The sequence below is a fragment of the Sinohyriopsis cumingii genome, chromosome 19, assembly GCF_028554795.1.
Source record: "Sinohyriopsis cumingii isolate HCF-2022 chromosome 19, ASM2855479v2, whole genome shotgun sequence".
NCBI classification, from domain to species: domain Eukaryota; kingdom Metazoa; phylum Mollusca; class Bivalvia; order Unionida; family Unionidae; genus Sinohyriopsis; species Sinohyriopsis cumingii.
In genome coordinates, this window is record NC_142979.1 from 38,193,412 (window position 1) to 38,221,307 (window position 27,896).

General features: G+C 34.4%; 1 protein-coding gene across 1 annotated transcript; it reads right to left on the bottom strand.

Moving 5' to 3' along the window:
• Positions 1-559: 559 nt before the first annotated feature.
• Positions 560-27,894, bottom strand: LOC149775518 (uncharacterized). The gene is made up of 5 exons (XM_089942960.1): positions 27,774-27,894; positions 16,751-16,944; positions 6,573-6,844; positions 4,647-5,647; positions 560-3,960 (listed from the first exon to the last, which is right to left on the bottom strand). Exons 2-5 carry the CDS (start codon positions 16,890-16,892, stop codon positions 2,973-2,975), a joined length of 2,403 nt encoding a protein of 800 aa, XP_089799086.1. The 5' UTR covers positions 16,893-16,944; positions 27,774-27,894; the 3' UTR covers positions 560-2,972.
• Positions 27,895-27,896: the final 2 nt, after the last annotated feature.

The window sequence follows — 27,896 nt, forward strand, 5'->3', positions numbered from 1 at the left end:
AGAACCCAATAGATGATAAAGGCCAGATGTGAATAGATCTTCTGGGAACTCATCTGCACACAAAAATTGACAGTTTGTCATTCTGTCTTAGCTCTTGGGGCGATGTATGACTATTTTGGCTCATCTCCTTCCTGTAGATAGAGTACTTTCTGATTGGGGGTTGTCAACCCACGTGCACTCAATGGGGTGTGTGCAGTGGAATAAATGGGATGAACACACTGATCCTCCAGCAGAAGCAAACTGATTTCTTGATACATAATCTTCAGTTAATGATTGTAACCCATGAAAAAAAATGCAGAACTATTGGCACTAAAGGGCAATAACTAAACAAAACTCTGGGAGCAAAGTGATTTATAGATATGAAAATCTTCAGGTGATGACTATAATATTTACCAAGTTTCATTCAATCAATAAATCCTGGACCATTTGCACTGAAAAGATTATGGCTGATGGATGGATAGATGTGATTAGCATATATAATTATATAGAGGCAGTGAAATAGGATAGTTTGACAAAGATGAAAGGCAAAAGACAAAAGATCATTGAAAGAATTAAATGATTATATTATTAAAAGTAAGAAAATATAATTTATTTAGAAAATGTCAAAACAGAATACTTTGGATTTAAGTACGTTCATCACAAAAACATTAATCAGGCAACATTAATTCTGCTACAAAACAATCAAATGAAATCTGGATAAGCTATAACTACCACAGTTATAACAATGTTCTTCAAGACAAATCAAATACTTCATATCTGCTTGATATTATGCTAAAAGCAATTATGGTTTAAGAGCACTAACTGGTATTTTAAAATTATGGTTAAGTTAATAATTATTTGTGTCATTTATTACCATGGAAATTAAGGAGAATTTATGGAATTCAATAGTCATAAATTTGTAGTTTCCAATATTAAAAAATGAGATATTGTTCCAACACATAAAAGCTCATGTGAGGCTTAATAAAGACAGAAAGTTAAGCTTATGCATAAGGAATGTAAATAAAATATATGTGTCACTGATAACAGAGAAAGGATGTAATAAGACAGAAAGCTAGTTTTTTGATGAATAGTCACTAAATGATTTAAATTTTACATTGGCAAAAAAATATTAACTTCTTAAAATATAATGACAATTAAAACAGTAGTCACAAAATTAAATAAAAACAAAACAAACAAGGTATGAATTTAGGACCTGCCCAGTATTGCTCCAAATACGACAAATTTATTAATTTCTGTGGTTGAATTTAATGATCTTCCTTTAGAAACAATAGAACAATTCCAAAATGCATGAATTTTTGTACATTGACAACAAAATGTCTTTATTTCTTGCAAAACTATGAAAAATTAATATCCACAAAAACAAACTCTCAGAACATCAAGAATAATAATAATAAAAATAACAACAGACTTTATTTATTTGCAATGGCTGTTGGGTTAAATTTCATTTCACATATGGTTGAGATGTAATAAAACAAACAGTATTCACATTAGGTAGAATAAAATACGTGAACCACATAACATAATATTATCACAAACTAAAGGTAATCAAATATGATAGGTTTATAAAACAAGAGTCCCTCAAAGGGATTTCAACATATAAAATTATCATTTACAATTTCTGGAGAGAGAGAGAGAGAGAGAGAGAGAGAGACTGACAGAGAAGCAGAGTTACAGAAGTATAGCTGCATGTATATTGTACTTGCAGTCAATTGTCTAACAGAACTAAACTACTAATAGAAAGTGTCAATCCAATGACTGACACATAATTTTGGTTCAAATACTTGTTATCACTTCAAAGTTGAAACACTGTTCACATAATGTATTTACTAACAAACATGCACTAATTTACATCTAAAGTGTTGTGTTCTTGCAGAATGTGGCAAAGCATTCATTGGAAATTCTAAATCAACAGAATATCTTACATGAAATAGTCATTAGAATGATGGTCCATTATCTACTGATGGCTTAAAATACCAACCTAAACAATTAAATGCTTGCTAATATTTTCATCTCAAATATGGATGGATGTTTAGTAAAGATTTGTTACTTATACTCTATGTTTTTCTTTAACCACAAGGCATTTTTGCATAAAGATTCATGCAAATCTTTCGTAATACAAAGGTACTTTAGCTCTCAGTTTTTTGTATGACACTTACAATTATTACAACTGATCTACCTAAAATAAACAGCATTTGAAAGCTGAATTTGATTTTTCACATTTTATGGAAAATCTAACCATGATCTTGATACCCAAACCATTATTTTGAAGATACCAGTGATAGAAATTGCTGAAAAAGTCAAATTCAAAAATTTAAAGTAAATTTGAAGCAAATTAGTCATTTAAATCTTTTCTGATAAATATTATACATTTAGTACAGTATTTACAGCAACAAATTTCTCAACAATAGTGTGGCTTTATGTTTAAAAGAAACAGAGAAAGCAAGCAATTCAAAGTTAACTTACTGATTAACTAGAGTCCAGTAAATGTAAGCAAGATAAGGTATGTTTACACATCAATTTACATCATTTGTTTCTACATAAACACTGCTTTTCGTGGAAAATAGTTTCATTCACAATGTTGATATAATTCAGTGATTGCTTTAAGCAGGAAGAAACCAATGTGTGGCTCAAAAACACCTGGCCACTGACTGTTGAAAGCAGGTGACCAATGAATACATGACCTTTACAGTGGAAATTTTAAAGTGGGAAACTGAGATGGCCACAAAAAGCACACGATGTCTATAGGCTTGCCTTTAACTGGATGTCAGAGAAGAAGGGATTTAAAAGGAATTTCATCAGCTCAGGCACAAAGGTATAAAAGTTTAAAATGGGAGCTATATATGCAACATGTAATGTACACTCCAGAATATTATGATTTTGAAGTTGTCTAAATTTGTATTTGTATTCTTAAAGTCATTGTACCATGTCAATAAAAGTACTTGAACTTGAAGTAACATTTCAGGGTCTAGTATTTAATCTTCCGTATAGCCTGGAACATTGTTTTTCAGAAACTGTCTTCGCTTCTCTTTAGAGATTTGGAGAACTTGCTGAAGTTTCTCTTCAGAGAATGGAACTGTTGTTAGATTTAAACCTGACCTCTTGAGCAATTTATCAAGACCACACCACAGATGGAATCCAAGGGTGTACTTCTCAAGTAAAGGGCCATTTCTAATGTCCATATCTCCACCCTGGATCATAGCTATGGCTTGGATTTCATCTTCTACTTCAACACATATGATGGCCCCACTGTCACCTGACATTGCAAAAGTCCCATTGTTATCATCAACTGGAAGAGTCTCAATCAAAACATAAATGTATTTACAATCATTTAACTCGCAAGCTGCAAAAAGTTCTTTGTTATAGTTTCCTGTATGCAAAAGTCCGTGTGTTAGACCTGTGTTTGCTCCCCATTTGTAAATGTTATGGCATTCTCTCAATGAACAATCAAAAGCTTGAAGCATAACACTTGGTCCATAGTTTCCATCTTCTGTTTTGAAAAAAGGAACGCATATGCATTTTTGATCTGCATTCACCTGTACAGCCGTGATATCGGCATTGTCGATCATCAAGCGATTTTTTGTTTCATTCTGCACTTCCACAGATCTTCCTAGAGTTAAAATACAATCTTCTTGTTGTTTAATCTCAACACGGACATCAGCATTGTCTGGCACAACATGAGCACATGTAAGGAAATACAGATTTTCATCCATATCAACCATGAAACCACCAAGGGTACCGTGTCTTTCAACTGCAGGACAATAAAGGGTTGCTCCAACAGAACAGTATTGTTGAGGTTTCTTTGTGATGACACCAATCTTATAGCTTTGCCAATATTTGTATTTTACAATGACCTCATCAATTTGCTTTAGAACTTCTTTTTCCTGTTTTACATTGGAAAAGTCTGTGATATGGACATGTAGCTCCCCACATATTATGGCCACTCCTTCAACACCCTCAATCCTGATAACAAAATTTACATTAATTTCAAATGTATCTGTATATGAAAAATGTCACTGTCTAGAACTGATTTAAGAATACTGCATCAATTTTTAAATTAAGAATCCCTGCCAAACTTTAAAACACTTAATAAAATAATATTATATAATCCTCAAATGTTATATGAAAATAATTACAACACTTTTCAAAATCAGGAAGCCATTTTAATTTCTTGTCTCACAAAGCATTCAACCTTGTTAATAATTAACACCTGGATAACTAAAGCTTCAATATTTTTTAAAGTTGAGGCAAAGATATGTTGCAAATGAGCACATCTATTCACGAGGAAACCTCCCTCTCATATTTCAATCAAAAGGATAATCTTCATGTTTGCATGACCCTTTTAAGTAAGCCAATACAAACATTACATTTCAGTAAATACCAATTATTTGAGTGTGTGAATAGATGGCAATGCATTCTCCCAATAGGTTTTCATACAGTGACAAGAAGTGACTCTGACTGGACATCATCCTAGGACAAAAGACCAGTTAGCAACTGTTTACAGCTAGTCCTTCAAACTCAAGGTATCATTTGCACAACAAACTGATCTTTATGAACACATGTTATTTAATTTGCAAATAAATTTAAAATAACTTACTTTCATTTCCAAATTAAAAAAGTCACTGAACATAAACATTGATAATATTTACCTCAGCAGATCATTCTTCAGTTCTAAAGTTAGAGGCAGCTGGTAAGTTCTGCAGTCTGAAACCATAGTTTGCTTCAGGATGCTTTCGATTTCATACTTCTGCTTCTGCTGTATGGCCAAATTTATCCATGTTGGTTTAAACCTTTCCTCTAACTCTTTATGAACTATCTCTGCAATTTCCTTCAAGTCTGCATCTGCAGATTTCTTCAGTTCATCCAAAATTGTTACATGGATTTTGGAAAATATGTTAAAAAGTTGGTTGCTCTCCTTTTGCAAATTTTTACATTCATAACCGAAAAAGTCTGGTGGAAGTGACTGAAAGGCATTTTCATTTATGCAATGCCCTATGATGTTACTGCACCCTTCTTTAAATACCATCCCTTCAAGCATTTCATGAAGATGATACTCTTTAATTCCATATATTTTTGCCAGAACTTCAACCATATGGCATTGCAGAACCTGTGCCAGGTTTTCCAAGAGGAGTACACGTGGTGTCTTTTCTAGGTCTATTGTTCCTTTCTGAGAGAAGAATTTACCAAGAAGTGAATCTACAATGTATCTTCGATTTTTTAAGAAAGTCTCCAAGAACCTCTTTTTCAGGGACTCTTCTACTGCAACTGGACCCTGAAAGGTTTCCTCAGAATTCTTCCTGTATGTTTGGGTATTGGATCTAATAAGTTCTCTCATGTCCAGCAATGGCTGAACTACCTTCCATTCTAGATGGGTCTGGATCAGTTTAGGAAGTTCTCCCTCTGAGGATATCAAATCTTCATACGATGATGTAATGAAATGCACATGATGCTCTTTTTCTGGCCCTTCTCCATCTCCATGAATGTTCTCCTTAGTGCTGCAAGGGAAGGCACTTTTCAAGTCCTTCTCAAACCTTTTCATTGAAGAATTTTCTCTTTCAAGGAAAGGATCTAGTCCAACCAGAAGCAGCAAGTTTTTGAAGGATGGAAGGCAAAGTGATGATATCTCTTTCTGAATGTCCTGGGCCAAATCCTACACAAAAGAAAATAAGACATTAAGCAGACCTCTTCGTAGTGAGGGTCCCTACTTTTAGAACCTTTAGTTTTTGGCCCTTGTCTGATATTCCTGAAACTTTCTGAGAAACTCATGCTCTATGTCCCAAAATGTTAACAGCCTGAACTTTTATTAGAACAAAAACAGAATCAGAACTTTCAATATTTCCTTCACTTGAGTCCCTCTCTTTGATGGCCTAATTTAATTGACCTATATATATACTCTATTTTGTTTGATATCAGTATTTTTTAACTTGATGTCAACAGCTTTCTTTAAACTGGAGTCAAAGGTTTTGGCCATGATCTCCCATTTTCAAATACCTACAGGGAACTCTGCATTAAGAGAATATAACTGATGCTTCATGCTCCTCTTAAATATATACCCCATCCTTTTTCCAAGAAGGCTTAGTAACATTGATGTAAGTTTCTTTTCACCCATCTTTACCCATTTCTTTTACCATTATTGGCAGAACTGTATAAACTTAGTACTATACTCACCTCGATACTGATGAAGGAAGAACACTAATTGTGGTTTTTAAATTTGTGATTTGGTGCAAGTACAAAATGTACAAATGTATGAACTCCATCAAGAATAATAAATTCAATAACAATCTTGTTTTATAAATTAATTATAGCACACTAAAAAAAGGCGCAGAAGTTTTCAAATGAAATAAATACAACCAAGGTAGAACATAAGGCAAAAACGTGGATTCTGAAAACTCTGCCTTCTGTATTATAGTTTTCTTTTCCTCCAAGTGAATGGTGAATTTTTATTGTTTAAATCAGTATAAAGACAAAAGAAAAACCCATACAAATCCTTTACTCTTTTTCTTACCAGACAATCTCTAACCCCCCAACATGAAATTCTATTGCATAAATGATGGTATTTTCTGAATTTCTTTTACCTGTAATTTGTCATTTTTGTGCACATACACCATGTAGATATGAGCTACTGGCTTCCCCTCATCATCACTGCATTGCACAGTCTTAGTCGTCCACTCATTTCTTCGAAGTCTTGATGGGACACAGTCTGATGTAAGATATTTGCTATCTTTGGCAGTAACCAAGTTACGGGATGATATTTCATCATGAAAATTTCCAAAGATAGCAACCTGCACTTTTTTGACATCTGCCAAGTTCTTGACAGTTTGTTTTATCTGCTTGAGCTCTTCCGTCTCTGTAGAAAAATAATAACAAAAGAACATTTGAAATGAGTGAAAGATTAACAGTAACCCTGGTTTTACCTTGCAAACATTTCCTATAACAATTCATGAAATAATTTTTTTTATAAGGTCACAATAAAATGAGTTATGGTGTTAAAACTTGTAAATTGATAATGATCTCAATATACACTTAGACAACAGCAGCATTCTCTGTCTCTAACATGCAGTCGTTGTTGTTGTTGTTGTTGTTTTGGGGCTTAACGCCATTTTTCAGCACACGATAGGCTATACATGGCGGCCAGTATTAATGGTGGAGGAAGAACCCGGGAAAACCCCGGAAAGAACCACCGACCCACGAGAAGCTACTGGCAAGCTTTAACATGCAGTCAATAAAATTTATGCAGACATCCAGTGGTTAGCATCCTGGACCAAATGGACATGGATTTACTTATTTCCATCAGACTAGATCAGGCTAATAACTGTGTGGTGTACTTGAGTAAGGCATTTAACCCATACATACCAACCCCAAAAGCAGTATAAGCATAATTATTGCTAATTGGCAAAAAAGCATAATCTGAGGAAAGAAAGTGTTATCTATATATTACATGCCATAATTACAGTACATTGTATGAAAACATTTTTGGTTTTTTTCTTTATTATTAACCTTGTTCTTCATCTGGTCAAAATTCCTGTCTGATTGGAACCAAAATACAAACACAAACCATATTGACAACTTATTCATATTTAATACTCACTTTAACCAGTCTACACTTCTAACTTCGCTGAATGAGCATTAAGTTTACAAATGCTGCAATGAGCACAACATTTTGCTTAGTGAAAGTGCTGTATCACATCTCTCTCATATTCTTTTTTTCAAATTTGTAAATTCATCCTTTTTCAGACCTGATATGTTTTGAAGTTTAAAAAGATCTATCTTCTCTAACATTTTTCAGTCACAGAACATTCACAAGTCACACTGTTAATGCCTGTTTTGCTTAACATTTGGCACCATTTTCTTTAAAAGTACAGATTGGTCCACTTAAGTACTCTGTTATCAATATAATAAATCTGTTTGGCAATGTTTTAAACTGAAGAGATGCCTGTTTTCTTGGAAATGTGTCATGCACAGTTGATATAAATAGAAAGTACATGTACATCTAGGATGGACAAATGTTCTCTTATGGTATTTTTATGCAGCAGCAGCAGTCTTGTTTCTTAGAATATTCTCACATTTATGAGTGGAATTAAAGACATGATAATACAAGTGACTAATACAACTTTTTATTACTTTTTTTAATTTTCTACGTAATTCATAAACAGCCAAGCGAAATACTTAATTAGGCTAAAAAGCTCAACTGTTAGCATGCATGATTAACTACAATTGTCTCAGAAATAAATAACCTACCCACACTGCTGTGCTGTTAAACACCAAACCAAACCATTTACATGCATTACACACACACACATTCTTGTATTTGGTAGATTTCGAGAACTCGAGTATGGAACTGCGTAATGAGGACATTTGTTCTGATGATCTTAAGAGTGAAAAGAAATGCAGTTTGAGGCAGTAAATTAATAGCAAATGGTGATGTATCAAGGAGAAAACTGTTATCAATTCTAAGGAATACGAAATTTAGCAATGCATGTGATGACACACACACATTTACACAAATATTCTGTATAATCCATGCAAACTAAGGACACACATAACTATTGACCACAACATGAAACTGTAGACAGTGTGACATCATGGCCAGCTGTGACTCCCATTATACTGCAAAATGAAAATGAAGAGAAACATTATTAAGCCATACATGAACTGTTCAGACTAAGAGGGTTGGTGCACTCAGATGTAATTGTGGTTCATTGTTTTTCATCTCAGAAATATCTTTAACCGTTTCCAGAATAAAAGGCTGATCACATTATGATTATCCCAGCTGTGATTAAGGCATCAGTCTTTAATTGTTACTTCATACAACAATGTAGTAGTCTGGTGATTCCATACTATTCATAGAAGTGTTTAGACAGAAGCACAGTGCTGGTATTGTTAATATGCTCATGTATCCAAACATGTATTGTTATGTTATAGTTGTTGTTCTAGGTTTAACACCATTTTTCAGCACAAGATAGGCTATACATGGTGGCCAGTATAACTGGTGGAGGAAGAACCCTGGAAAACCCAGGGAAGAACCATCGACCCACGAGAAGCTACTGGCAGGCTTTCCCACGTACCCACACTAGCTGAGCCTTGGACTCGAACCCATGCAGACAGTGGTGAGATGGCAGTAATCCAGAACAGTGTGCACTTTAGACCACTCGGCCACTCGGGGCCCCCTTGTTATATAGTAAGTTACGCATAAATTGATAATATCAAGAACAATTTATATATGACATGAACCTATTCTACTAAATCTTAAACCATCATAAATAATTCATGAAATCTGAAACTGATTTTCCTTGTTGGTACATGTAATATGAATGAATTTGATTCAACTGTTTCACAACAATTAATACATATCAAGATTTTTTTGTTAACTTTAGACCTAAGAATTTAACAAATGCTTATACACTGATCATCTGTACTATTCTTTAGCGAAAAAAAAAAAACGATTTTCAACAATCATTAAGACTTATCAACTATGGTGTATCATAGTTGAAGAAGATATCTTTAAACATATATAATCAATATCAAAACAAAGGATACACATAATTGTTGAGATAATACAGACTGCAGACATAATGGACAACGCTGACACGTTTACACAAACAGAAAAAAATATCAATAAAAACTAAGGACTCAAACAATGAGAAAACATGAAGAATGAGGACATTCATAAATCATAGACAAAGAGAACATATTTACCCATCTATTCTAAACAATTAATACAAACTAGGGACTCACACTACTAACAAAATCACGGAGAATGTGAACACTGGTACGTCATGGACCACATATAAGCATTTACACATCTAGTCTGAATTATCAATATAAACTAAGGATGCACACATTTTGACAAAATCATGGAGACTGTGGACATTGGTACATTATGACCAACAAGGACATATTTGCACATCTAGTCCAGTCTTAATAATCAATATGACAACTCATGTGGCATAGTGATTAGAGTGACCGCCTCAGATGCGGGAGGTTGCGGATTAGAATCCATGCCAACCATAACAAAGACATAAAAATGGTACTCACAGCTGCTTCTGATCATTAGGCACTCAGCATTAAGAGGTTAGTGTTAGGACTAGTCAGCCGGGTGTCACAATAATGTGACTGGGTGGGACATCATGCTATATGTCTGCGGCATGATGCCCCAGTGCGTGACATCACTATAAACTGCCACACTGCAGACATTGTAGTGATGTGACAGGATAATTGTTAAAGCTACGTTAAAATCACATCCAAATCAAATACTAATATTAAGTAACTGTAACCTTCATAAGGATTTCGCCTACAACTGTTATTTTTTTAGGGCAATTACATTATTATTTGAATATATATCAAGTTGTTATTGACTGACTTATCAATTTGTTGACTGACTGATTGTCCTGCAATTAGACTTTAGTATAACATAACATGCTTCAGACTAATCCACCGCTTTGGAGATCGTACTGTAATAAATTTGGAGTATGCACATTTGGTTATAGTGTCCTGTTTTAAGGAATTCTTAGATTTGTGTGATTACTTGTTTGAGTATTGGAACTTGATGCAATGGAATATTCCTTAGCCCAAAATAATTAGCCAATAAGTAGGAGCAAACATCACAGAGTGAAGTGTTAGTGAGTTTCCATGATGCCATGGTTGACTTTTAGTGAATTCAAGTCAAAACTGCATGAGTGTCCCTGGAGCAATATATTTCCTATTAAAACCTAATGTTGTACATTGGTGGTGTGACTACAGTGGCAGTATTTACAGTGGGAGACCGGTAAATTACACAAAGGAATAAACAAGAAAGGACTTGACAGATACAGTTTATGTCACCATGGTAGCAAATGTGATGCAGTTGTACTGGCGAAATGTGCCTTGAAACCATGAACTGACTGGCCTAAAGGTGGCAGAGTAAAAATAGTTCTCTGTGTTTGGGGATAGTTGTATAGTTTCTATGGTGTGAACTGCTGACAGTACAGAAAGTTGATGAGAAACTAACGCATACAGATGTGCGGCTGATAGATATTTGGCAAATTTTGAGATCTGTGGTCTTGCATTAATTAGCGAAAAAAAATTGTTTTGAATGGACACATCAGGTTTTCTAATTTACAACTGAAGTTGGATAGAAGTCTTTGGAAATTTGGGATAAACTTACGACTTCTAACAGAAATGCGCTAGGGTTTGGCACGGCTTGGTCAAGCAAATACCCCTGGCTTGTAACAATACCATTTGGCCAGATTTGAGCATTTATGGCAGGAAACTTGCCTTATCGGCAATAAATATTAACTTTTTGACAAAACAGTATTATCGTCATTGCATAATGCATGTATGAATCTTTTCTCTCTCGCTCTCTCTCTCTCTCTCTCTCTCTCTCTCGGACATGTGCTGATGTAATGTTGAAAATAAGAACAAATGTTTGTGTTACTTATATTGTGTATTTCATGGAGACTATTTTTCAAATGACTTTGGCTTAATAAATTGATGATGCATACATTATTTCTGTTGTAATCTATACAGTGTTTTTATATCAACCTCAACACAAAGAATAATGTTATACTAAAAACAACAATAACAACAAGAACTTATCTATTTTAACTGAATTGAAACCTCCTAAATATCTATAAAGATCAGTCATTCCAGAAGTGAAGTACAGAGTTCTATGAGAGTACATGTATGTGTTGAGGTAGTGGGTGGGCATAATTATCTAATACCTTTTTACAGTTTATTCTGTTTTATTGTTTTGGAGCCATGAATGAACAAGAATATACTTTAATGGTACAACATTCTCATGTTTCACCTTCCAAATCATTTAGTTTATACATTTGCTAACTGAAGATACCTCGTAAAGGTGTTTTGCATCACTGATTGGAACTTTTAAATAGTTTTTTCTCCACATCGCCTTCTGTATAAAACATACTGAAAAAACTCTAAATGAGTACAAATATTACGGTCTAATGCAGCTTAATAAATGTTCTTTTAAGTTACAAATACAAGTTGGTCCAGTAGAACATCCTGAGCGTTTTGGCTTTTAAAAACCTCTTTAAATTTGGGAAAACAATATAGATTGATGCCTTGTGTATTGTTTTAGTAAGACTTTGTTTACAACAGAACTAGCGATACAAACATAATTCATGATATGTTAAGCAAAGTCTTCAAATCACCAACTGAAGCAAGTATATACATTTAAAAGAACACTGAATGCATTCAACAGTGTATGATTGTTTGCATTTGTAGTCGCAGGTCTTAAGAGCTCAATAATGAAAAACAAATTGCTGTAATTAAATGTTTCATTTTGGGGCTGATCATCTTGATGATAAATATTTGACCTCTGTAAAATATATTTATCTATTATATATTTACTGAAGTTTTGTGCATGTAACTTCCAAATTCGGTTAGTGATAATTCGATCTCACCTTAACGCGCTTTTTCACTTTGATTCATATCTGTTCTCTCCTGTTTGAATACTGATGAAATAGGGACAGATACAGCTCATTTAATAATTATAAAATAAATTTTGCATATCAAGATGTCTTTTCAATATCTTTACATGTAAAATCTCACCACAAACAGGACATTTTAACTTTACTGATGGGTCGAATAATTAGGCAATTTTGGTACAATTCTACAATGAATTAATGTGTTATTTCCAATAGCATTTTGATGTACTTCTTTCGTACATGTCATACATTTATTTGCCTGTATTGGACGTGTTTAGTATAAATGCATTGTGAGTTTCCCAACAACTACTGTCTCACATGCATGAAATATTAATTTGAAGAAGAAAAAAAAAACTTATATGCACCAGCTTTTCTTCTTATACTTTAGCTAAGTTGTTGGTTGTTGTTGTTGTAGGGTTTAACGCCATTTTTCAGCACATGACAGGCTATACAAGGCGACCAGTATTAATGGTGGAAGAACCCGGGAAAACCCCGGAAAGAACCACCGACCCACGAGAAGCTACTGGCAAGCTTTCTCACATACCCACATTGGCCGAATCTGGGACTCGAACCCACACAGACAGAGGTGAGATGGCAGTGATCCATAACAGAGAGCGCCTTAGACCACTCGGCCATTTGGAGCCCCTCTAAGTAGTTGGTGTTTGATGCTTGGATCTATAGGGAGATAATACGTTTTTGCAACGTGTGATTTGATAGCAGAGATCTCTCCACATGTTTTCCACATCAAGGTCATGGTTTTGGGCACGCGTATTGCCAGCTTTGGAAGAAAGATACACTCCTAAATTGTGAACAATCACCAAGCGTGTAAACGTGGACCTTTCTACAAATCATGATTTTATGTTATTCTATGCGTGTCCTCGGTATGTTAGTGTGTGATCTCATGAATGTGCTTGGTTTATACTAAACACAAACACATACAATCTAGGATACAACACGCCACATCAATCATCTCTCAGACACTGTCAGAGAAAAAACAAATATGGTCATGGATCTGAAGGAAATATCTTTGTCATTACTGCAGTAGACAAAATTTGGGAAAGCACTATATTTCAAACACAGAACATACAGCATTCCTGTTTTTCAATCATGCTTCAGTTAATGCTGCGACTTTTTCAACTTTTTTTTTTATTCTTCCACAACAGTTAAGTCCTTTGCTCTAAATGTTCATGTTATTAATTTTTCCTCCAAACATTAAAGCCCAAGTGTTAAGAAATTTCAGTTTTTGTGTGCATGAACAAAATAATAATAAAAATCATAAGATTATACAGAATAATACAAGAAAACAATGACTAATTATGTTTCTCTTCGTCAATATCTTCTTAAGTATTAACTGACATATTACTTGAAGAAAATATGTTACATAATCTATCAATCTCAGTTAACCTGAACTTGCTTCAGTTTTCATTGCCATGTGATGAAATCCCAGATAAAGAAAAACAGTGAGATAGACTATAAATAGTAATGTGTGAATGGAAGAATAACGAAGTTGTCTCCTCGTAGAAAATCAATCACTTTGAGCTCTTAAGTATTTATCTTCTTCAATGCAAATGGTTCTTGTCTATCAATGTTATAATTCCAGTGTGCTCCATTAACAGCACCAGCGTAAACCAAGAAGCCATAAATAGTAAAACCCTGGTGTTGATTAAATCATACACTTTTGTCTTTTTATTTTTCTTCAGTATGATGTTATATAAATTAGTTAGACATTTATTGGCTGCTGATTAAACATTTCATAATGGAATCCCTTCAGGGAATTTTTAATGTGGACTACTACATGATTTTACTGGCAAATGATTTCAAAATCTTGGTGTCCAAGGGGAAACAATGCTATCTGATGGTGTGTGAGTGTGATTTAGATTTTTAACGTAGATTTAAAAAAATTCCAGACATATCGCTACGATGTCTGCAGTGTGGCAGCTTAAAGTGCTGTCATGCACTGGGGCATCATGCTGCAAACATGTAGCATGATGTCCCACTCAGTCAGATTATCCTGACACCAGGCCGACCAGTCATAACACTAACCTCTTAATGCTGAACACCTAGCAAGGCAGCTGTTAGTACCATTTTTTTTTTAGAAATCTTTGATATGACTTGGCCGGGGTTTGAACCCACGATCTCCCGCATCTGGGGTGGATGCTTTAACCACTAAGCCACCAGAGTTATTTGATGGATTGTCCAGCCATATTTATGAAAGATATTTTCATTACCCACATTAATACCCATTCATTTCATGGCAGGGAACAAAATAAATTTGATATTTTAATTAGTGGCAAAGCGACAAGTTAAACTGTTGTTTTTTTTGTATTGCAAGATGACATATATGGTATCTGAGCAGGAAAGAAAATTTTCTTGTTATTATATTATAAGCCAAAGTATTTCCTGAACTGAAGCCAAGAAGATTAAACTCATTTCTCAGCAATTGCACTGACCCTGTTATTCATAAATTCACCTCACTTTCTGGGGATGGTCATATAATATCAATGATTTACATGTAAGGCGGCAGTAGGATTAAGATGGCCTTATATGTTGCATTAAATTACATTTGTAATATTTTGTAAATTACTTGACCTGAACAAATCTGATTCACCAAAGCATCACAACATGTTAATAACCAGTGACAAGGTTGTGTGGAGAAATAACTTAAGAGAGATGTGAACAGCACAGAGTCAAATTTCTTTAGCAAAACATTATTTCCATTTCCAAAGGGTAATGCAGTTTCCATTTAATTGTTGTAGCTCACAAGTGCTTGTTTTTCTATCTCCACATATAACTTGCAGTGCCATACACAATCAAGTATCACATAGCCTTACGGGAAATCTCATATTTTTACATGAGAAAATACAAGGATATAATTATGTTTCGCATGAAAATATATCAATGAAGAAAATCTATACAAAATTTCAAGATCAACTTTCTCTAATTCACACTTAAGTATAATTATACATATATGTGTCAGACCTGCCAACCCTTATGATTTTGCCGTAAATCTTACGAAAATTACCCTTAAAATACAGACATATGGCATAAAATCAAAAACTATGGGGAAAAACGATCATTGCCAAAAAATTGAAATTTTTTCATCCATATTTGATTTGGATCTGGTTTTCATATTAGAGTTAATGAAATTAGTCAGGGGACCAGACTAACTTTACAGCAGCACCTCAGACACTTTAAAGCGCACCTATTTATTCAAGTGAAGCATCTGCATAATCAAACTGTTGACTATATAAAAATTTAAATGGTGTCCAGCAAGCGATGCATGTTTCAGATGAAAGGGAAAATAAGCCTCCTAAAAAGTGTTAATAATCAACACAGAAGAATAAAAAGGAATATTCAGATTCTTGTGAATAAAAGCTGGAAAGGGCACAGTTGTGTATATTGGACATCACATGCCAATTTGAGTATGTCTCGTGGCAAGAAATACGATTTGCACCATCATGTTAAATGGAATTTTTTCCCAAGAATTATGTCAAGTTGAGAGACAGCAACAAGCCATTGATCTGCATAGGGTTTGGAACTAAAGTCTGTGCAACTGTACTAGTGGTAAATAAAGTCTACGCATACTTTACAAACTTTTCAGTTGAACATAATGTTTATGGTCGCTGCATGTTCCAAATACCAAACTTTTAATTACCTTTTCCAGTGTTACAATAGCCGTTTATAATATTTTGTTACACCTTCCTGAAAACTGATCAAACTTACCGAAAAAAATCAACTGCCTTACTGAGATGGACTCGTCAGGGTTGGCAGGTCTGATGGTGTGTGTGTGCATGTGAGACAAAAGTTGGTGAATAATTTTGATTACTGGAGTTTTGGGGGCAACTGCATTAATGTACTGGGGAACCAGACAAATCTTTTCAGCAACCACTTTTTCAAAGCTGATTGCCTAGGGAAAATCATGGATTACGATTTTTTTAAACTCTCTTTTCAATGCTGACAGATTATGAACAAGGGACACTGACTAATATTATAATCTTATTTAGCTTCATAACATTGGTAAGTTTAATTCGGCGTGACAACTGATATAGGGGTATATGATCCATAGCTAGTGGGTTTACTAGTTCTGTCTTAATAGCAAACTGGCTGTTTTAAGTAACCTCAAGCAATGGCTGAACTGCATAGGTTATTGAACAGATGAAAAAGCAGATTTTTCTTGCTTAAAAATATTATGGTAGTGTATTATCTTATGGCTTTAAAACATACCTAAAATAAATCAAAGTCAAAAAGATAATTTGAAGTTCTGATTGTCTGATCTTTAAAATTAATGCATACATTAAATATTGGTATTGATCCTTAAAGACAATAACCTTTAGTCTGGGTCAACCTATGAAACTTCTCCACCGTCACTTGAAACCTTTGGCCAACACTAAGCAACTGCTTCTGGAAGTTGTTGAATCGTGGGTAGCATTTCTTTGGCAAGGAAAATTTAGAACAAATAAACTGTTCCATTTCCGTGACTTACTCTGTTGTCATGGTCTACAAAATCTGTTGTCAAAAAAATCTGAAAAAAACAATGTGCTTCTATCATTAAATGTATATGTAATATTTGAGTACATCTTGATAAACTGAAATCTTTATTAAGTACATGTAAACAAATGTTATCCAAAAATGTAATTCAGGATCATCTTAATAGCTGCTAATTTCCTTATGGATGACACAAATGGATTTACAGAAAAACATAAAATGTACTGTGTTCCTTAAGCTTTTCTACAATTCATAAACACCTAACAAGCAACCGAACTCACCTGAGGAACATCTGCCTAATAACCAAATGCAAGCTAGAGTATTTGGCCAAGAATCAGGATTGGCAAGATGCTTTCTGTTGAAATTTCTGCCCAAGTTACTGATTGCAAATGTTATGAAAACAATCGCTTTGAAGTTATTCTAGGTTTGTATTTCTTCGTCTACATCTTGCAGCATGGCAGCATCATTTGTCCAATATTGAAAATAAGCCAGAAAACTTTGGGTCGAAGCTTAAATTATATTCAGCTGAAACAGTCGTGGCTTTTTCTCTGATTAAGATGTGGTGATGTTTATTGTTTTCCTAATTTTTTTTGATGGTGTAAAAGCAACATCTGCCTTAATCTCAAAGGTGTCTAAGCTAGGACACTTTTGGACAACTCTGATCAGTATGGCATTTTTGCTTTCTTTCTGAAGAAGTTTTTTCAAAATGTTTTTATATTTTTAGTAAAAGTAGCATTATGACATAATGTTCTTAAAGTAAGAGAAAAGAGTGAGAAGCAATAAACATTGTAAAATTCATTGAATAGTTTATTTGCCTAGAATGCAAAGTTAAAATGTAAAAAGAACTTGCAGTATTGCAAATTAAATCCTAAATAATCCTAGATTTCTAACAAGTTCTAATGAATATAAATTCTGAGTAAAGTTTAGTGATATTCCAAATAATTTCCAATACTGAAGGTGTAGATGTGCCTATAATAGCCTGTAGTCTCTAATGTACTAATGTAACAATGACCTGAACGGTAATGATGTACCATCAGTATTTTTTTTAAATCACAGTAATTTAATCCAAGGTTTCCTCACTTGAATTCACTATAATTCCCAATTAATGTCTCCTTCCAAGAATAGAAGAGCACTTTGCACTTCCCGAGAAGAATAATCTGAATTATATAGTTTCAGTTCAAATCGAATGCTAAACACAACAATGATTCTGCCTCAAAATCAAATAAGACAGGTGAAGAATTTCTTGATAAACAAGATTATATCAAAAAAATTAAGACAAATAAAGAGCCAGGATGTAGGACGAAACTGTTCATTTCTAGCACAATCCAAGATTAATTAGACAAGGTCTATTACTAAAATTATGTGATTTGTGATTTTGATTTTTAACGTAGCTTTAACAATTTTTCAGTCATATCGCTACGATGTCTGCAATGTGGCAGTTTATAGTGATGTCTAGCACTGGGGCATCATGCCGCAGACATGTAGCATGATGTCCCACCCAGTCACATTATCCTGACACCAGGCCGACCAGTCCTAACACTAACCTCTTAATGCTGAACGCCAAGCGAGGCAGCTGTTAGTACCATTTTTTAAGTCTCTGGTATGACTCAGCCGGGGATCTAACCCACGACCTCCCGCATCCGAGGCGGACGCTCTAACCACTAGGCCACCGGAGCGGTCACTAAAATTATAATATAGAATTTGGTAAACATCAGGTAGGCCTGGCATTTCATGGAGAATTTCTAATGTTCTGGACTGTTATTGAAATATGCATTGTTTACAAAACCAAAATCAATGATTCTGGTCAGGTAGAAAATGATAGCATACTATTTTACATAATCCATAGCATATAATGAATAAATATAAAAAAAACAAATTAAATATACATAACAGAATTGATGGCATATGAGCATCATCTCTATCAATCTGAAACATGTTCATTACATGATGTTTCTTTTGAGTTTGTTCAAAGCACTCCTGACGATGTAATTTAAGAGTTTCCATTTTTAGCAATAGCTATATTTGATAGTAGATCAGCACAATTTGTAACTTTACCGACTTTCTTTGGTACCAGTCATAAGGCAGGAGATAGCCCGATCTCACGAGGTTGGCTGACAAAAAGTAGTGTGTGTGTGTGTGTGTGTGTGTGATTTGGATTTTTAACACAGCTTTAACAATTTTTCAGTCATATCGCTACAATGTCTGCAGTGTGGCAGTTTTTAGTGATGTCTAGCACTGGGGCATCATGCCGCAGACATGTGGTATGATGTCCCACCCAGTCACATTATCCTGACACCAGGCTGACCAGTCCTAACACTAACCTCTTAATGCTGAGCACCAAGCGAGGCAGCTGTTAGTACCATTTTTGTAAGTCTTTGGTATGACTCGGCCAGGGATCGAACCCACGACCTCCCGCATCTGAAGCGGATGCTCTAACCACTAGGCCACCAGAGCGGTTGACAAAAAGTAGTACTAATATTGATAAAAATGAATGAATGTCTAGGAGACTGAGATAGCTATGAAATAAATTATGAAACTGGTTATTTCCCATGGGCCACAAAATGGGAAAACAATGGGGCATTATTAGCTTATGTACATGGTATCATGATTGTATAAAGAAATATTAAATTTCAATCTGCGGAATACTAATTAAAACATTTCTTAGGCATGAGGTCTCGAAGATTATTAATTTGCCATTGTGATCCTAAACCTGCTGAGGAGTTCAAATTTTTTTCAAAATGAAAACTTGAATGTAATACATGTACTGTCATTTGTTACTTCTTCCAACTGATTGACATATTTAGGTGTAAAATGGAATTATTTAAACTAATTAAGGTAAAAAGAAACTTTATTATCTTACTAGATGCACACAAAATTGAACAATGGCAATTTACACCTACTGAAAATTGTTATCCTGTTAGAGCTGTAATGATTACAAATAATTACATTTATCACTGTTCTCAACTGCCTGAGATTTTGATTTTTTCTTAATATAGCAAATATTTACTGTGAATGAGCATTTTCATTCTAATATTTATACTGGCTGTAAAGGATACATAATGCCCTGAATTATACACAACAAAAACAGGGGGTCTCTTTACAGGAGCTCCTATTGTAGGACTAGGGCTCCAACTTTTTCAGTGAATGGGTCATGGACTCCAACTTTCAAAATCCTATGATGATCTCTGTCCTTGTTCAACAGTTTTAGAAATGATGTCATTCAAAGGTTTGTCTGTTTTTAGTAACTAAGGTCATATCTGATGGTGGATCAGCAATAATGCATAAAAATGAATGCCCTACAATATTTGTCAAAATGCTTTCTTTAGAATTTGGTCAACTTCTACTCAGTGGCTTTCGATAAGAATTTGTTCAAACATTTTGTATAAATCTGAAAGGTCTTCATGTCTGGATAGATGTTTTTCTATTTTTAGTAATGATGGTGAACTGACATAATTTTTAATACAACATAAAGGTCCTATGACCATAATTCCTTCTATCAAGTTGTGTTAAATTCTATTCAGTTTTGGAAATGCCATTTAAGGTTGTTTTTTTTTCAGTAATGGTTGCAATATATGATGGTGGATAGTCATCATTTGCAGGAAAGGAGGAGACCATCAATCAAAAACCTCTGATTTATGGACGCCACCCTGAAGGCCTATGAACACTGCCCACATTGTATTGGGAGGTTAAATGCTTCCTGGGACCATGAGCCCTGAATGATCAGTCAGTCCTGGCTTAAGATGGGTGCCCACCTTGAATATGACATGCTGGTGAACAGGTAAGAGGAGTTTGGGTGTGCATGCAGACTCCAGCCAGAACATGGCCCTGATTAGTCCTGCAAGTCAGATAATATTGACAATTCTGCCCAAGAACAATCAGAGCATTCAAGGGGTACCTGCGCAGTTTCCATGCCATGTAGATGAGAAATTGGAGATAATACAGGTGTAGTCTGCCAAGGAGAACCAAATCTGCAGCAGAATTCAAGGTCTCCAATAGAGAGATAGAAAGACAGGCTGATAACATGGTCTTTACTCTCTGTGTCTCCACAGGGACAGGATCTGTCTACTTTAAGATAACCTGGAAAATCCAAAAGTAGAAGTCCAGAGATTGTTTTTTTACACTCTCTACTGCATTCTTCTAAAGAAGGAATGAACCTCTTCCTTTAAGTGCACCAGGTTTAACTATTGAAATAACCAGGAAAATCCAAAAGTAGAAAGCCAGAGATTGTTTTTTTACACTCTACTGCATTCTTCTAAAGAAGGGAATGAACCTCTTCCTTTAAGTGCACCAGGTTTAACTAGTGAAAGAAAATGGGTGACTTTACTGGAGGAGTTAGATCCCAGAAATTGAAGCTGGCATCCATCTTCAATGATAGGAAGGACCCAGCTATCAAAGGAAACCAGGGGGAGGAGGTATGCTCTGCAGGAGAAGGAACGAGTCATTGTGGCTGTTCACCCTTGTCCTTAAGAAAAGGTACTATAAGGGTCTGTGAACTTTATACCTGGGCCTCTGCAGTGCACTCTACTAGTGCCTGTCTGCCATGGGGGCCACACAGCTTTCAAGAATTTAGCCGATGGAGCCTGCATATGGTCAGGATAAATTCTCTTCTTGGTCTGTTTCAAAATTGCCAGGAGTGGATGCCAGTGACCAGTACTAATAGTCTATCAAATCATTAACTAGCCTTTATACAAGTCCACACCATTTTATGGCACAGTGTCAGAAACTCCAAGTTCTCAAGAGAACACTTTTTTTAATAACGTTATGACAACAACATTTATTTACATTGATCAACATCAAGTTATGCAGACAGGAAAACTTATAAAAAATATCCTAAAGTAATCAGTTGCAAAATAAAACAAAGATACAAACCATGAAAAGCTCCATTTCACTCATTATTTTTTTGTAAATTCATGTATTCCACATAAAAATCCTTCCTAACTATTCTGATGAGGTAAGTCAACTTCCTGCAATGACATGCATTTATACTGCTATCCAGCATGTGTTAGCCACATGACTCATGGCTGGTAACTGCATCAATAACACTGTTTACATTGGTGCACATTCTTATAAAGTTTGATGTGAATCTGATGTTCAGAGGCAGTTCTTTCTTATTATGATTTGAGGAAATTGACACTAAACATATTTATAATATATTCATGATTAAATCAGCAAATTTGCTTATTTAAATAAAACTCATTTTCTATCTGATAAATACCAATTTTACTTTAATATTTTAATAGTAAATTTTCAGTCATCGACCTTCAAGAGAGAATCTTCATCATTAACATAAGCTGACCAATATGTTTTTAATTTTGTTTATAATGGTAGAATTATATTAAATGAAAAAAGGACCTGGTATTGTAACTTGATGTCTTCTGTCTCTGATTATTTGCAAATATAGAGAAATAAGTTATGAGGGATGCAAAACTGTTTTTGAAGTTCCCAAAACAGTACATTTAGTGGCTGAGGTTCTGCACAATGCTAATTGAGTATTGGAAAAGACACATGCAAAATTAATTATTTTTTTTAATAATGTATATTTATGAAAAGATGAAAGAATAATTGCTAAAACCTAAATAGACCAACAAGTAGGTATCCGCTTTTTTTCTGACATTACACCTATTTGTTGGTCTAAGCACAGGTGCTTGATGTTAAAAAAGCAATAATCTGAAGGAAAAAAGTCACAAAGAGTGACAAAATTGTTTCAGATTACCCCCATGACCCGTTCTGACATAGGACTCTATCATTCTAAAAAAGAGACATTTATAATATAGCAGACATGGTCCTATGTCAGAATGGGTCATGGGATAATCTGAGACGTCACTCGGTATGATTTTCTTTTTCCTTCAGATTATTGTTTTGTTTTTTTTCTTTCAAGATCTTGTGTTGAGCACATGTGAGTCTAAGCCTATTTTATATAGCGTGCCACTCATTTCCGTATTAATTACAAAATAAATGAGCGCATGCCACCTGTAAGAAAATAACAGTTAAAGTCGAGATTTTTGCCTGCCCTTCATGTGCCACACAAACACCTGTTGACATGCCACCTCGTTGAAAGCCATAAGTAGCAACAGGGGATGATTTTTTTCATAATTAGAGAATATATAAAACTGGAATGTTTGCTGCATAATTTGAGTGTGTAGATTTCATAAATGAACCTATCTTCATGATATCTTTTCAAATAAATTCACAGGAAGCATTCAAACACATGTACCGTCAACCATTTTTAATATTGGTCTTTGGTCACTTTTTGAAAATTCTTGACCTCATGTTACTTCATGCTGAAAGTTGCTTATTTTTTACATATCGGTATATATAAATGTGTTGTGAACATTCATCTTCAAGAATAAATTTACTTTTTCTATGTATTTCTGAAGACTTTCTGTGCCTTTTTATCACACACCCCCTAACATTTTTGCATGAAATAGCATAATCATGAGTGATACCAAGTTGAAATTGTATGTTACTCTTAAAACCAATAGTGCATATTCATTACAGTTTCTTGTACATATATACACTGATCTGAAATCACAATTTAGTAAATAACAATTGCTATTTTAGAATTTATAGTTATCATAAGATATATTTGGTCAGTTTTCACATCTATAAAATAAAATCAATGACAAAAGGTTTTCCACTAAGTTTTCATTACAGTAAGTCAGGATTTCTATAGTGTCAACTTAGGATGGTGCAACATAAAATTTTGGATGTCCTAAATCTGCAATATTTTCATAATAGTTCTGACCATTGTTTTGAGTAATATTACATAGTTCATGAAGTAAAGACAATTGTGGTACCAGAGATAGAGAAGAAACTGGCACTGAGTTGGTTCTCAAGAAATATTTATGATTATGTATTTGTTTAAATGGAGAAATACTACAGATTGATTCTCTATTCCTCGGCTAATGATGACAATATTCATATTAATATTCACACAAAATGGCATGACAATTTTAAATGAACTGGTTTTCTTCAAAATTCTGAAAAATAGTTGAACTTTTACCTCTTTTCTGTCCCTACTAAACATGAACATTTTATTTTAATACCAGTGTCTCTAGATAAGAACCGTATGTAGAACAGATGACCTGACATTGATAATATATCAGTGATCACAATCACATACATATTATTAATACGTCTAGTATCATCGAGTCAGTGAGTGATACTCCCGTTGTCTCTAACTTCGAAAATATATTACACAACAAAAGTTGTATAAATATTTTGTAATAAGTTTGGTATAATGAATGACAGTACGTCTGTATAATCAGATTCCTTGCTATAAACAACTGCCTTTTCATAAAATCAAGTTTTCATGTGTTTTTGAACCCAAATTATGTTGTATTGTTGTCATTGTTTACATTTTGTACGTACCCATGCGCCGGGAAGTTAGTGTTCTTGTTGGCATGGGTGACCTTTGAAAAAGACGTAATTCGTGGGTTTTCCGCAAATATCTGCACACATTTTACCATTATTCTCGTAAAAAGAACTCCAAAGTATTTAAAAAGTAGGCGCAGGTGAGCATATATGTTTGTTTATTTAGTTTTTCACTGTTTTGAAAAATTCGGTTTTCGTTTTTTTTCCCGCTGAATAAGTTGTAGAAATGGCCCAGTGTCATGTACACTAAATATAGACAGTTGACCTTTCAACCATGAATACATTCGGATGTAATAATGTTGGCTTTATATATATTAAAACGGAGAAAGTACCGGGTGTAATGAGGTCTCACTGGATAGTTTCGTACTTTGACATCTCCCTAATTTTTAAGGTAGAAGGCATGAACCTAATTATCACAAGCCTAGCATTTATAAATTCACACATAAGCTAAATCTATAAATAAATGTGGTTTAGATTTACTTTGAGTTAGGCTTGGAAATAGGTTGGCTTGTTGGTAACTGCCTGTCACGGTTAGATGAGCATTGGAGATCCAATGTGTAACTTGGGCTGCAAATGAGCTGCCGACTTGGCTTACGTATTTATGTGTGTCTGCTACAGAGGTAAATATCTAAAAATCTAGATGGTTGAGGGGTTATGAAAAGTATGTTAATTTGTTATAGTACTAGTGAATTTGATTCATGCATAAGGCACATACTGATTCTTTCAGCTGCCCTGTCACAGAAAAATATTCAAAATAGCTATTTCTTGTCAAAAATGAATGTAAAATTTAGGGGTTGGTGGCAGTGTTAGTTCAGTATAAAAACCACCAGTTGCATCAGGAATTAACCTGATTACTGCAGTCAAAATCTCACATGTATGCTTTAAGCAAAAATCATCAGTATGTTTTTATTTGTATCTTCAGTGTAAAATTATTCTCATTTTTCTGTAATTGGTCATTGTCGGATGAAAATTCACCAGATAAACTGTCCAGTGAGACCTTAAGAATCGGTGTAATTTTTTCAGTCTTGTCAAATGTGATTCACTGTGCCATAAATCTTTCCTTATTACCTCCATATCTTGAATCTGACACAGTTAGGTATTCCAAACATACACTTCATATAGAATTGATAGCACTTAATCACAGTAGAAGAAGGGAGTTAACTCAACAGTTTTAATGCTACCAGGTATTGCTCCTGATCCATTCTCCTAATGAACAACAAAAGCCTTATAAGTTTCATGCAACGTGGTTTATTTGAAGTATTTCACATACTTATTCAGTTTATCAACATTTTCATTTCAAACTTAGTATATTTTCCTAATTTTATGATGATTGCCTTAATTTAATGCTCTTACATCCATATCTACTCATGATGTAATGTTTCAATACATATATTTCATCTTATTTACAGAAATTTAAGTTATTATGACCTATATATAACAAGTTCAGGGTTTAATTTTCTTGTAGGCCTCAGGGTGTATGGGAGCACACCTGCCGAAGTGATATTGCTAACAGCAGGACAACATCAACAATTTATTGCGAGTCAGACATGCCAATTGTTGTGGAGCTTTCACAGGAACAAATATATCTGCACCAGTTTCATTGAAGTTTTTGGTGAGTTATGTTAAATGGATGTCCCTTTTTATGTTGTGTTTTTTCTCCTCCCCTTTTTTATTTTGCATGATTTTCTGTTTGCTTTAGATTCAATCCTATGCAGGTGACACTAGCAAAACACACTTCTAAATAGCAGCAACTTGAACAACATTATGTGCCTGCCAGTATGAAAATGATTTAAAGGTGACCTTCTTAGTGTTCTTAAAATACATTATCCATGCATATTGTTTTATCAAGAGATGAGATAAATCTGGGTATTGAATTCCATTGTTTAAGTTTCCCAACTGATGTGGTTCAGTTTACAAAGACTGGTCCATACATTTGATGTTACCTGATGAGTTGCCTCCCTTAAGTCTACCTTGGATTTCTCTATTCTAGAATAGATTTGACCTTCTTCATGAAATCAGTAAAAGCTCAGTTCTGGTCAGTTTATATATGCAGTGCATTGTTATTATTCTTTCAAGTACTTAGCATGTACATTCTGCAGCTATTGTACAAGAAATTCAGCTTGGCTTCTTTTACATCTTTTATTCACTACTATTTCAGATTGCAAGAAGAGTTGTATTATTTGTGCTCTCAGATATCTCTGATATCACCAGGCACTAACAAGACAGGGTGTATTAGCTATGAAAAATGATGAAACTGACATATCATAAGGAAATTGTGTTTCAGAGGAAAAGTAATACATAAAGTATGAAGCTGTCTCATAGCTGTTGCTCTGTTTGATAGCTTTTGGTCATCGATAAATTCAATAAATCATAGGAAACAAACAATTTTGAATTTCAAACTTCTTAAGGTTGCGTTTTATTTAGAATTGGCCAAAGTTTTGAAAATAAGAAAATTTTCCCTTAATCAGACTGCTATTTTAATTCTTAAGGTCTCACTGGATAGTTTCGTACTTTGACACCCCCTAATTTTTAAGGTAGAAGGCATGAACCTAATTATCACAAGCCAAGCATTTATAAATTCACACATAAGCTAAATCTATAATGTGGTTTAGGTTTACTTTGAGTTAGGCTTGGAAATAGGTTGGCTTGTTGGTGACTGCCTGTCGCAGTTAGATGAGCATTTCAGATCAAATGCGTAACTTGGGCTGCAAATGAGTTGCCAACTTGGCTTACGTATTTATGTGTCTGCTACAGAGGTAAATATCTAAAAATCTAGATGGTTGAGGGGTTATGAAAAGTATGTTAATTTGTTATAGTACTAGTGACTTTGATTCATACATAAGGCACATCCTGATTCTTTTAGCTGCCTTGTCACAGAAAAATATTCAAAATAGCTATTTCTTGTCAAAAATGAATGTAAAATTTAGGGGTTGGTGGCAGTGTTCAGTATAAAAACCAGTTGCATCAGGAATTAACCCGATTACTGCAGTCAAAATCTCACATGTATGCTTTAAGCAAAAATCATCAGTATGTTTTTATTTGTATCTTCAGTGTAAAATTATTCTCATTTTTCTGTAATTGGTCATTGTCGGATGAAAATTCACCAGATAAAGTGTCCAGTGAGACCTGATGTTGACATTTTGAGAAAACATTAATCTTGATCGCCAGTGCCCTCTAGCGGCTTCCCCTGTTGCTACCGTAAGTGCGTCAAATCCCAGAAGGCCTGAAGGCTGGATAATATTGACCAGTCCCTATCGTAAATATTAGGGTCGAAGTTTAGCATTGTAGGACTAATAGTAATCCTAACAAAATATAAATCAATAATCGATGTGTGTTAAGTCTACATCAAACACATAAATGAGTTCACGGAGCGTTCCAAGCGGGGTGGGTGGGACGGAGATTATCCTGCAGAAAGGAGAAAGGGGCACAAATGCATAAAACGGTCCAGCGAGAAATACTTACAAAACTAAATCTTTCTACTTGAACACATACCTGCACATCCATGTGAACTTTTGAACTCTTTTCATTAGGTCATTCATGAGGTACATTTCTAAATTGGAAATTTCCATTTTGTCATTGTACTGGAAAATCCATTAGCTGATTCGCTACATATAA